Source organism: Ovis aries, chromosome 24 (genome assembly GCF_016772045.2).
Source record: "Ovis aries strain OAR_USU_Benz2616 breed Rambouillet chromosome 24, ARS-UI_Ramb_v3.0, whole genome shotgun sequence".
NCBI classification, from domain to species: domain Eukaryota; kingdom Metazoa; phylum Chordata; class Mammalia; order Artiodactyla; family Bovidae; genus Ovis; species Ovis aries.
Window position 1 is genome coordinate 26,194,583 of NC_056077.1, and position 13,323 is coordinate 26,207,905.

At 44.1% G+C, this 13,323-nt stretch overlaps 1 protein-coding gene across 3 annotated transcripts in view; it reads right to left on the minus strand.

Moving 5' to 3' along the window:
• The window catches only part of XPO6 (exportin 6), a 108,221-nt gene that overhangs the window by 59,036 nt on the left and 35,862 nt on the right, over nucleotides 1-13,323 (minus strand). For 2 of the 3 annotated variants that reach the window (XM_012104315.4, XM_004020858.5), the window contains exons 2-6: nucleotides 11,366-11,456; nucleotides 8,258-8,370; nucleotides 7,084-7,281; nucleotides 3,793-3,952; nucleotides 1,760-1,837 (exon numbers count right to left, since the gene is read on the minus strand). In XM_012104315.4, the coding sequence (XP_011959705.2) occupies nucleotides 1,760-1,837; nucleotides 3,793-3,952; nucleotides 7,084-7,281; nucleotides 8,258-8,370; nucleotides 11,366-11,456 (640 nt within the window). Of the gene's footprint in view, nucleotides 1-1,759; nucleotides 1,838-3,792; nucleotides 3,953-7,083; nucleotides 7,282-8,257; nucleotides 8,399-11,365; nucleotides 11,457-13,323 lie in introns of all 3 variants that reach the window. The other variant, XM_060406222.1, reaches the window with a different exon arrangement.

A 13,323-nucleotide genomic window follows, 5' to 3' on the forward strand; every position in this document is an offset into this window, starting at 1 on the left:
ACTAAGCTAGTATTCAACCATCTAAAGAACTGACTTTAGCAAATTACTATTGAAATGAGATTTTATTTTTTGCCGCACCTCGAGACTTATCGGATCTTAGTTCCCCAAGCAGGGGTTGAACCTGAGTCCTCCGCAGTGAGAGCAGAATCCTAACCACTGGACTGCCAGGGAATTCCCAAAAGGTCAAATTTTAAGATCAGCCAAATTGCAAGAGATTTCAAGGTATAAAATCAAATCTCTCCAACTTTGCAATTTCTTTAATCATTTAATATTTCAAAATATAAATCTGCTAAGTCACCTCAGATATCCACTTTGAAAATGAAGGTTTGCCACCAAATAAAAATAAAATTCAATTTCTTGTAGGCTTCTAATATCCTCTAGAACTCTGTTAACAGTTTTTATCTAAGAAGTATGACAAAAGACTCTAACGGTTTTTAATCCAGGTATGATAAATAGAATTGGAATAAATTAGTAAACTGTGAGCAGTCCTCAGAACTTCAATTACATTTTCAATTCACCCTCAATATATTTTCAATTCTACAGTAACTGCAAGAATTTCAACTTCCACATATTAACAACAGGCTACATGAAACCGTTGGAGCTCAGAGCTGTCCAATTTCAACAGCCTATTTCCCGAGGTAGAAGAGAAAGATGAGGAAACATTTCTCATTAGCCACATCAACCTTTACAGTAGAGGAAGAAGTGTGCGCCACTTCACAGGATGTCCTCTACTTGAAAAGCATTTGTGATCACTTGGTGTAAACAAAAGCCGTTTAGAAACTAAAAGTTCCTGCTCAGACACAATTTCCTCTTTCCATCCATCCTTGAAAAGAGCCATTTTTAGGTGAACTGCACTCTGACTTTTGAAACAGATATTAATACTGCGGACAATGCTGCTGCTGCTGCTGCTAAGTCACCTCAATCGTGTCTGACTCTGCGCAACCCCAGAGACGGCAGCCCACCAGGCTCCCCCATCCCTGGGATTCTCCAGGCAAGAACACTGGAGTGGGCTGCCATTTCCTTCTCCAATGCATGAAAGTGAAAAGTAAAAGTGAAGTTGCTCAGTCGTGTCCAACTCCTAGCGATCCCATGGACTGCAGCCCACCAGGCTCCTCCATCCATGGGATTTTCCAGGCAAGAGTACTGGAGTGGGGTGCCATTGCCTTCTCCAGGGACAATACTAAGCCACCAGTAAACTAGTTAATGGGCAGTGCAAATACATCCACACTTTATCAAATGGATCTGAACTGAAGTAAGGTGTGCTGATCTCTGCACACTGGTCCCTAGTCCACCCAGACCAACATGACTTTTCCCTGAGCCCATGGAGAAGAAAACACTTCACAGGCTCACTTCAGCTCCTTCAGGCTGCCACCCACTTCCTATGACCTGACCCCTGCAGGCCTGCAAAGCAGACCTGTCACGCCCACAGGTTCACGCCAACCTCAGCAGGAACAAGACAGCCAAGGAATTTAAGAAAAAGCAAAAAGAAAAAGCCAGGAGGGACAGCAGTCATAAGCTGAAAGTCCATCTCCCTAATGGGCAAGAAAAAACAAACTATGTTGTTTAGAATATTATATTAGAAAGTACTTATAAGGAACTAAGAAGTAAGAAAGACAGCTACTCAGAAGACAAAGGCAGAGAGGCCAAAAATAGATTAAGGAAGAATCTACATCTGTATATGGCACAGATAAACGTTTGTTACCCTGCTGAGACCCCGAGTGCAGTTAAGAGAGGAGCACGTGTGTGCTGCAGGCCATACCGCTTTCTCCTGAGGTCGGGGATGGTGGTGGGGTGGCAGCAGTCACGCTGTGTTTGTCCCAGACAGTCTCCAAGATACCTACCAAGAAAGGAGAAACTGAGTTGAACAGAGAAATAAAACCCAACATATAAAAGTCAGATTTAGAAAAACGATGTATTGATATCTTTGACCCAACATCAGTATTTAAAAATCTGTCTCTCTCTCCAACTGCTTTTTCTGAACACCACCACTTGGATATTCCAAACTCAGTGTATCCTCTCCCACAAAGCTGCCACCAATCTTCTCACGTTCCTTACCAGACATAAGTACCATCCCACGCAATCTCGGCATGGGCCTTTGCTCTCCAAATCTGGCTTCACCTGCACCCCACGCACAGGCTTCATCACACTGCACTGTTAGCTGCTCCTTCCTCATGTGACCTCCTTCTCAATCTCTGACCTGCTCTCCTTCCAATCCAACCTGACCTTTCACCAGACTAACTGCTACCTATCTCTCAGAATTTTACTCAGTTGTCACCTCCTCCAAGAAGTCTTCCCTGCTCAGTTTTGCCTGCACATGAAACATGACTACCCTAACTCTTAGCACATTATCCTTCTCCCCTAGTAGAGTACACAGTACAAGAGGGCAGGGACTATGTTTCAGCACTCTTTGTATCTCCTTACAGAACGTGGTACATAACAAGATCATAAAAGCTTTCAAAAATATTTTGTTCTCAAAATATTTAATATTACGACATGGAAAACTCTGAATATATCATGCTAAGCAAAAGAAGCCAGACATTAAAAATCACGTATTCTATGGTTCCATTTTTATGAAAAGTCTAAATAGGAAAATCCATTGAGAGGTGACAGGGTTGGGGGTGACGAAAATGTTCTAGACAGTGTGCTAGTCGTTCAGCCTTGAGACTCTATTCAAAATCACTGAGCTGCTTGCTACACTTTAAAATGGTAGACTTCATGATACATGAATGACATCTTGATTCAAAAAATGTCAATGTCCACACAAGTAGGACACAGATATCAGACATGGTCCCTAACTTTAGAAATTTAACATCTAATTGCGGGTGTCAATAAATATGATTTGAATAAATAAATGCTCTGAGGTCTGGGTTTCCCCCTAGAGATTTGGGGAAAGATGAGGGGGCGGGGGGGTAGGGGAGGAGTGACAAGTTTACTTTTTAATCAAGCACTCTGACAACCAATTTTAAGTGCCCACCACATGCTAAGCACTTCTGTTAACACATGCAAAAAAAAAAAAAAAAAAAAAGTTCCTAGACATCCAAAAAGCAGCCTCGGTCAAAGAGCTGGAAATAAAACCCTTCCCTTCCCTACACTATTTTCTCCAGCAGCGTGGCCTGGCCTCACTGCCTGGCACAGCCCAGAGCCTCGGGTGTCTCAGAACCTGCAGCTCCACCAGGAGCTCAGCAGGCACGGCCTCCGCCCTGCTGCCCTCAAGACACAGGGGCTCCATTCTCTTCCTTGCCATCCTCTCTCATTCTGCAGTTTGCTTTTGAGTTGTTGCTACTCTTCATTCATCATCACAAGGCTCTAGTACAACAGACCAGATGACAAAACAAACGCTATACACAGCTCCAACCTGGCGCACTGAGCTCCAACTCCACACCTGGGCTCACCTCCCCGCTCCGTATCTGAAACGTTCACGTCTTCCTCCTCCAACTTCTAGTGATTTAAATGCAAATCGTCTTAAATAAAGTGCCTGCCATCTGCCTTACTTTTAATGTAGTCATCAGTATTTCAATCACCTTCCCATGACCCGGTCTATATCTCATTAATCATAGCTATCGTCAGGTTCAAATAAGGGGAGACTTTAAAAGGAAAATAAATTACAAACATTTTTTTTAGTTCCTCCCATGTGCCAGACACTGGGCTGGGTGCTGGGACTATGGCATCATATTCTTTCTGTCTTCACGCACCGTCTCGGTAATAGCTAAAGCTCAAGAACTCTGAGCTCCAGGGCCACACTCAGGCATCTGCAGACAGAACTCTGCCTCCTGGTGCCACCCAACCGCTCACCTGTCAGCAGCCCAAGCACCGTCTGCACCTGGTCCAGCAGTAGCTTCCGCAGCTCCTCCTTCCGAGCCACGCTGAGGTCCTCACGGGGACAAGCCAACTCTTCTGAAGTTGTCTTCAACATGATCAGCCCAAGGGGAGTTGTCACGGGGGACTGGATCAACTGCCAGGAAAAAGTCAGCTCTGAGCACAGTGTCTGGCTAATTAAGGCACAAAGAAGGCTAACTAATGGTAAACCAGCGAAGTACAGTTGTTCCTCAGTATCCTCAGGGGACTGGTTTCAGGACCCCTGTGGATACTAAGCCAAAAAAAAAAAAAAAAAAAAAAACTTTCAGATGATTTAATCAGAAGATCATATAATGGTGAAGTTGATTCCAGAACCAGTTTGATCTTGTTTACTCATACCTGAAGAAATTTATCATCATTATCAGAAATGTCAGCAATGGAACACCAATGGTTCTTGACATGGCTTTCATACCACTGACTGGTTGTCATTCAAGGATAAGCAGAGAATAAGACAACTGGAAAGAATTTTAAAGAACACTTAGTCCAATTCTCACATCTTACAAGGAAAGAAATGGAAGCTCACAGAAGTGGCAGGAGTTGCTAAAAGTCAAGGTGATTTGGAACAAAAATCACCACCTCCTGGTTCAGTGTCCCTTCCACAAAGGGGTGTTTTGAAGCCCTCAGGACTGCAAGAAGTGAAAGGAGTCATTTATGAAGGGTGGGAAGAGGGAAGTAGTGGGGAAGAGAGAAAGACAGCTACCCTTTTGGAATCTCCATGAGCACCTGAACCTAAAAGTGCTCTTCCAAATTCTCATTTACAATCATTAATTAAATCTCATGGGCAGATAAGTAATGTCTGTTCTTCATCAAAGGAAATGATCCCACAGGCACTGCCTCGCGCCAGGGGCCATCCTCATTGCTGCCGACAGGACTCAGCTCTCTGTCTGCCTCACCTTACATTGCTGCTTCACACAAGACACACCACTGACCAACCCACAAAGGGAACCACTCAGACCCACACCTTCCGGATCCTTTCCATCTCCGTGGACTTCCCGGCTCCCTCTTAGAGAACATGGAGAGTAACCACAAGTTCTTTCCAACTTGGAGAGAAGGGAACTGTGTCAGAGAGCCAGCAAGCCTCTCGCCTCTTAACCCCCAACTCCAGGCTCCTGCCTCCTGCCCTCCTCAGGTCCTTTGCACGGTTATTCCCTCTGCCTACAACACTGTTCCTGTTCCCTGGATGTCTACATGGCTCCCTCCATCACCTCCACTCAGGTTTCTGCTCAGATATCTGCTTCATAGAAAAGGCTTTCAGGATCATCCCCGCTAAATAATACTCCTGGTATTTCCTCCTCCTCACCTTATATTTAGTTTTTGCACAATACTTTTATTAACTACCTGAAAGAAGTTATTTGCTTATTGCTTACTGATACCTCCCCCTTGGGATTATAAACTCCATAAAGGTGGGTATTTGTTCACTACTATATCCCCCCACGACGTGCTTAGTTATTAGTATTGATATGTGGCTGGTATTCAACAAATAGTTTACTAAATGCATGCATCTGGACGTTCCTAGTGGTCCAGTGGTTAATAATCTGCCTGCCAACGCAGGGGACACAGGTTTGATCCCTGTTTCGGGAAGATTCCCACATGCTGTGGGGCAACTAAGCCCATGTGCCACAACTACTGAAGCCCAAACACCCTACAGCCCATGCTCAGTAATAAGAGAAGCCACTGCAATGAGGAGCCCACACATCGTCACCTAGAGAGTAGGCCCCACTCACTGCAACCAGAGAAAGCCTACATGCAGCAACAAAGACCAAGTGCGGCCAAAAATAAAACAAATGCTAATCTCAGAAAAAAAATTTTAATAGATGCATGAATTTTCTTTACAATATCAATGCAATAAATCTCTAGATACATGAATCACCATATAAAACGAAATAGTACTGAATGAAGAACTGCTGTGCCACTCTGAGAGGCAATCTGAGAAAAGCAAGATGGATGCTGCTGTTGTTTTAATTGCTGTATCATTCAACTGGTTTGTAGGGAGAAGCAGCCAAACATTAGGAAATGGTACTGTTTAGGAAAATTCTGAACCTGCAGTCACTGAGACTATAATCAATTTTCAAAGATTGTTATTGCTATAATCTGTACATGATACCCATTTCTTGCATACCCAAGACTGCCTCAATAATATAAAAACACTTCCAACTTTATCACAGGAGTCAAAGAATGAAAGCATCTCCCCCTTGGTTTTTAGGTCCCACCTATTCCCTGATGATTTCCAAATCCTGAACCCAGATCCACATTTCCTAATGTCTCACTTGATGGACGCAGAAGCAACACACAAATCTTAAATGTATTCTCTATGAAACTGAACACACCATCTTCTAGCCAAACCCATTTCTTCTTCCTCCATCCCTGGACTGGAAAATCTACCATCTGAGCCAGAAACCTGGAAGGCAGTCTAGCTTCCTCCTCCCCCCATCCCCACAACCCAGTCCCTGCCCAAAGCCTCGCGATTCCGCCTCCTCTGTTCCCCACCAAGGTTCACCAGGCAGGCCCCAGCTCGGCTCAGGCCCCTCAGCTCACTCAATGTCTCCAGCAGCAGCCTTCCTAGCCTCCATTCCTACCTCGCCCTTCTGCCACCCAGAGTTCACACTGTTGCTAGAACTGTCATTCCAGTATAAAACTGTGACCACACTGTCTCCCTTTTCCAAACTTTTCCTCAGTCCTCAAGAAAGGACTGTGAATCAAACACCGATGACCCCTGCGAGAGCAAGGCCCTTCCTTCCCTGGCCCTGCCCATCAGCCCAGCCTCTCATTCTACCACTTCACCACCTCGCATTACCAGCAACACTGGAAATGCAACACTCACCTCCGTGAGTCTAAATGCCGTGTCACCACCACAATCTGCATACTCCACTGCAGTCGTTACATACTGTGGGGTAATTATTACTTGCACAGCAATCTTCCCACTTAACTATAACTTCATCCTGGCACCCAACACCTAGAGTGGCACCCAACAGGGCTTCCAATATTTGCTGGACAAAATTTCACAAGAGGTTACCACAGCAATTGGGGTTCCCCATCCCCCACCTTCTCCACTGCACCAACGTACAACCCATCTGGAGAACAAAGCTTAAGTGAATGAGCTAATCAACCCCACAGAGCCCTCACCACTGCAGGTCTAAAGAAGTCTTAAAATGCCTCTTCCAAACAGAAAAGAATCACTCCTACAAACAAATTATTTGCAAGATCAAGTTTCCCTAAGTATCTCCTTACCTGTAAAATGTTAGTAAAAAAGTCATGGTAGAACATGGGCCAATCTTGACGGCCAATGTCAACAATCACTTTGCAGAGCTTGTTCCGGATGAAGTAAGGTAAGGTTTTGTGGTGAGCCAAGAGGAGTTTGGGCAGGCAGCTACGGATTTCCATCTTATCCTGAGATGGGACCCCAAGCCACATTTTATTGATCAGGTTCTGAAAAACAAGCACATATCTTTTAAGTTAACAATCTACTGGTGGCTAAGTGGTAAAGAATCCACCTGTCAATGCAGGAGATGCGAGTTCAATCCCCGGGTCGGGAAGATCCCCTGGAGACAGAAATGGCAACCTACTCAAGTATTCTTGCCTGGGAAATTCCACGGAAAGAGGAGCCTGACAGGCTACACTCCACGGGGTCGCAAGAGTCGGACACAACTTCGTGACTAAACAACAACGATCTAACACTAAACAAACTGGCTTTCATGCACCAGCAGCTACCTCCCAAACAAGAAACTCTGCTTTCAAACAAAGGTTTGGAGCAATCTGGCAATGAGAATAATGAAATATTCAAATTCTATGATACAACAACTTCATTTCTGGGAAAACTGGCAACATAATCTAACGGAAACAAAAAAGGGCAGGTACAAAAATTTTCTATTGCACTATTGTCTCTATTAAAAAATGATGACAGAAACAACTTTAATGTAGGGGCAGGAGAACAGTTTGGTGCGTAAAGGTACAACCACTTACAGGAATATTACATAAAGGTAAGCGTAGGGAGGGAGGGACCGAATGCACGTGGCATGGGCAATGTGAGCTTATAACTCCATTTTTTAAAAGTATGCACTGGAAGACAATGACTGGAGGAGAGCTGACATAAACGAAGGTTTCTGTGGTTGGGATGGTATAATGGTAACACCCCTCCTCCCAAACTGCTTTTCTTTCATTATCTCTTTTAAATAATAACAGGGAAGACAAAATTATATGTTACCACAGAAGCCCTCCCAACCTTACCCCATCTTACCTTCTGGTGTCAAGGAGAGAGAATCCTGACAAAGGCAGCACGTGGGAAGAAGTCCCTGTGCTTATTTCCCAACCATGTACACATCAAGAGTGAAGTCCAGCGCCAAGGACAAGGCAATGTGACTACAAAGTACTCTCCAGAATAGTATAAAAGTATCCGACAACTTACCTCAAAAACCGTTAAACTGTACATCATTACATAGTCATTCCTAGTGCTGGAGAGAAAATACAGGCAGAATCTCCAGGCTCCTATTTGCTGAGCAAAGTTATTAAGAAGTTCCTCTGGAAAAGTTAAACAGCAACAAAAAAGCTATGAAAATACATGAAATTAATACAAAGCTGGGTTGTCTTATTATTATTTTTTTAACTCCTTCTCGCCACACAACGCAATGACACCAAAAAAAAAAAGAAAAAAAAAAACCTACAATATCCAGCTGACTCTTCAAGACAGAAAGGACAAAGCATAAGTATTTTTCTGACCTAAGGTGACCATGAACACTGAGTCTAAAATACCAATACATAACCTAGCTATGGACACCTTCTTAGGCAGAGAAACTGTCACTGTTGAAGTGCTTAACCTAATGAGTGGATAGATAGCTGTAAGAATGTCATTTTTGCCTTATGATGGCTGATTGGTAACTTACTTCCTCTGGGGTACAGCTATACACACATATATCTAGATAGATAGACAGATAGATAAGGTAGATATATCCACGCCACTCACTCAACACTATTCTTACATACAATTACACACACACAATGACGGCTAGAAAAGTAGGGAAAAAAATTAAGACTAATCTTATAAATACAGAGTTGGAAAAAAATGCAAGAGAATTCAAGATGGTTAACTCCTTTCATGTGAGTTGGTTTTATTTTAAAACACCACCCAGAGTCGGAAGTCGGTAAATAAAGAGTAGCAACTGTGGGATTTCCAGCAACCCTGTCTACCTCAAATCACTTGGAAATGGTTTTCTTCCTCCTGAGACTGCTGGACAGACAGCAGCATTAAGAGCCTATCACCGTGCTTCCAGACATGCTGCCCATAAGTCATATTTTATACTGCATGGGTCATACAATGTAACACAAAGTGGGTAAAAATACAAAGGCCGTGACCCTGAGAGATTCTCGAAAGCCCCCGGAAAAGCAGCGAGCACAGCAGCCCATCCTGATCCTACTGCTCTGCCAGAGCCCCACCACTCAGGCTAAACGCACCAGGGCAGTCTCATTACGAATCCCAGAGAAGCAAGCGCACAGTGCCTTCTTACAATAATCGGGCAAACCTTCCATGGACCCCAGAGGCGAAGCCCAACCAGAGACAATGACCTCTGACTGGTAATGAGGAGCTCTGGGCTCTGTTCTAGACTCTATCACTAACTCACTGAGTCTGAGCCCAAGCGAATCCCTGCTCCTCTTTGATGCTCCATCCTTCTCCACTTTTAAAAATGACCAATCCGTCTCCAGAGGCTCCCTGCTATCAGCTCTGTCTCTAGAGCACTAATAACACATTTCTGGTGGAGGATGGGTGGGGCCCCTATAATAAAAGGTCTCCCTCCTCTCCCCCACCTAGCGTGGAAAGACTGTAATTTATTCTAAGATGTCAAAAAAGAAGCAAGAAGTGGTTCCAGCCCACACACTCAAATAAAGCTACGGAGACTAGGTACAAAGAGAACAGAACTAAGGCACGCCTGGTACTGAGCCCCCGGATTCCCTTTAGCTAGCATTCAAATTAGACATTTGTAGCATCTGGTTATTTAAAACTACTTTAAAATCAGATTAGAATACAAACATGCTAAAATGATACCACTTTTAATGCATGAACACTGAAGATGAATAACATTTGCACTGCAAACTGAAATTTAAGAGAAAAACAAAAGCATGTCCATTATAAGCTAAAAACAGGACTACAGAGAAATTTGTGTTGGAATATTTAACAGACTGATTTAAGGGGAAGATCCTTCACCTCCTTTGGTAAAAATCACCAACGATGTTTTTACTGTAAGGTACTTTGGTAGCATAAAACTAATAAGGGGCTCACTCTGGGAGCAGGAGTTGCATCAACACAACTGAGTAATAAGGGAACCTAGGGGAGCAAGCAAAGGGTGTCTTCTGAGCCAGATGCCTGATCATCCAAGTGGGCCCAGCTTCTGTCAGCAAACCCCACTAATAAATGCTCTGGTTCCCTATAGCACACTCCCTTGGAAAAGGCATAAACATGGGAGGCCCAAAAGAGACCATCACGTTTAAAATGAAAAGCGATAAGAAGGTACATCCCCCAGGATCTGATGTGATGCTCAAAGGATGCTGCAGCCAAAGCTTTACTGACTGGCCACCCGAAAATCCAAACCCTAATCAAGCTTTGGACCAAAGGGAGAGATCAGCCATACCACTCAGCTGGCTAACATAACTTAGAGAAGCCACATGGGCCAGAGAAATGGCTCTACAGAGTCCTGCAGACACAGAAAAAGGCCTCCAAGGAAGTGAAAGCAATGAAGGTCAGTGCAGAGCAGCCAGACATGCAGGGGCAGGCCTGCCAGTTTGGATCAGGAAAAACAGTTTTCATCTTCAAGTTCAGGGGTTAAGTGAAGACTTGGAGACACAGAGAGAAAGACTACTCTAGGACCAAAGTACAGCATGTCTCTGAAGCAGAGATCTCACACTTGAACACCCTTCTAATGTAAAGCATGCTTTAATGAATAGCGTGCATGTAGATGAACATAAAATTCACAAAGAGGTTCTAGAAGGTGCTGAGAATACCTGAAGTTATCCATACCTACATCTCTCTGTTGTTTGAAGCTTCTGTTCAACAAAAGTTTCAGAAGGAGAGGAATAACAATGGTGATAAGGAAAAAGCAAGAACTGGAGGTAACACCGGTTAAAGGATCTCTGGGCACTAGATAAGATTTCAGCTAGACTTCTACACACCAAAAGTATGATTGTTTTAATGCTTTTTATGAGATTTTTTTTTTTTTATTAAGTCACAGACGTCTTGTAAAAGTTCAACACTGTTGAAATTAAAAGCAAAGCAGGAGGAGGGGTTTCCACATACAGCCAAAGGAAAGAAAATCCATCACTCTGGATTAAAGTGGGCTCTGCTGACGACATCCATCGCAGCTAGGTCTGTAGACCCCACCAGTCACTGACCAGCAGCACTGGAGCAAAAAAAGCCAGAACTCAAGGGGAAACATTTAGGCTTGACCAGTCCAGAGTACCAACTCCTTCCTCCCCTCTGGGGTCTGTTCGTTATAAATGACTCTTTAGAATTCAACACTTCACTTACCTATCTCACGTTTCCTTTCATTGGTTGTACAGTCATGGAAAAACTCTGTCATCAGACTTTCCAATGCCCTGAGAGAGGCTTCTTCAGATGCCTAACAAAGGAATTTGAAAAAAAATCAGCAACTGTATTTTCAGTTCTATGCTCCTCAGTTCCGTCCAGGTCACATTCAACAGTCATAGTAATTTACTTCCTCAAAACATCTTGTCAACATTCTTCAGATGCATGATATAAGCCAGAAAAATTGCAGGGAATTTCCCACTTGGCTCAGTGCCCAAAGCTTTAGAATACTGTATATATTCATGTTACTATGCAATTAATTTTCAATTATTTATGCTAAGGAAAAAGGGAGCGATAATTTAAAATTCTGGAAACATATTAAAAGCAAATTAACAGTCCCTGATTTATTTTAGACTGAACAGGTAGAGTGAAGAGATTCAGAGAGGTTAGGGTGCTTTATAGACTATCCATCAACAATATATTTGCCCCTTGTCTGAATAGCATGTGTTAATAATAGTCGCTCAGTTGTGTCCAACTCTTTGAGACTCCATGGACTGTAGCCCGCCAGGTTTCTCTGTCCATGAAATTCTCCAGGCAAGAATACTGGAGTAGGTAGCCATTCCCTTCTCCAGGGGCTGTTCCTGACCCAGGGCTCAAACCCAGGTCTCCTGCATTGCAGGTGGATTCTTTACCGTAATATGAGCCAGCAGACTACTGGCCATATTCTGACTCAGAACAACTGCAGTCAAACTGCCGCATGGATTTCTGGGGGGTTTCAAAGGGACTCCAGGAGCCAAACATGATCCCTCAACTCTCAATTTCACATGAGCAGCCAACAGAGATTAAGGTGTAGCTAAGAGCCAAGCAGAGCAAGGACTCAAAATAAGAGCACCTCCCAACCACAGACCCGCAGAGAGCCCTACTCTCAGCTGAACCACGCCAGCGGAGAATGAGAAGAGAGGGGCCCCAGGGCTCCTCCTCTCCCTTTTCCATGCGGAGCCCCAAACCCACTTCCTCTTCTCTTACTGAAGGCAGGAACATCAAGCACAGCAATGAACTTGAGTCAACACTCCTCACATAGCCAACCAGTCTATGACAAGGTGAGCACTAGCAGGCCCTTTGTGAATCTTCACTGGCATTAATCTACCATGAGATGATCAGGAGACAACAGCAGTTCTGATTTCTTAGTCGTCTATTAATTTCCTCCTTTCCACCCACCTTCCCCATATCCTCTCCACTACCCCCAGAGTGAGAGCTGACCATTAAAACTGCATTTTAAGGGAACTTCCCTGGTGGCCCAGTGGTCAAGAATATACTTCGCAATGCAGGGGACACAGGTTTGATCCCTAGTCAGGGAACTAAGATTCTGCTGCTGGCCCTTGGGTCGCTGACTACTGAGCCCGTGGGCTTTGGAGCCCTTGTATCACAACTAGAGAGTCTGTGCGCCACGATGGAAGATCCTGCCTGCCGCAAATCAGACCCATCACAGCCGAATAAACAAATAGACATTTGTCTAAAAAACTGCATTTAAAACAAGTCCACATTCAAATGTGTCACGTATCAAACTGTAGTATTAGCAGGGGCCTCTACTTGGTAACTGGCTTTTCAGGAGACTGAGGAACTTGGGCCACTTCTGTGGGTGAACCAGCACTTTTTAGGACTGGTATTAATTATACAGGCTGAATCAGGCTTGTGCCAGCCCATCTACACCAACCAGCACATGTAAACACGCCTCCGCACACGGGGGTCACACTCAAGCAGTGCCAGGCACAGCTGTCCCTCCCATGCCGCGGTCACGGTGACAGCCCTGCAATGACAGCTGAACTCTTGACATGTGGGGTGACGAATTACTGCTCAACAGTTCTAGCACTTGTGAATCCAAAGGACTTTCCTGTCTGAATTTCACGATAAGCATTAGCCCTCTATTCCTCTTTCAAACCAATACATCAGTTCAACCAAGA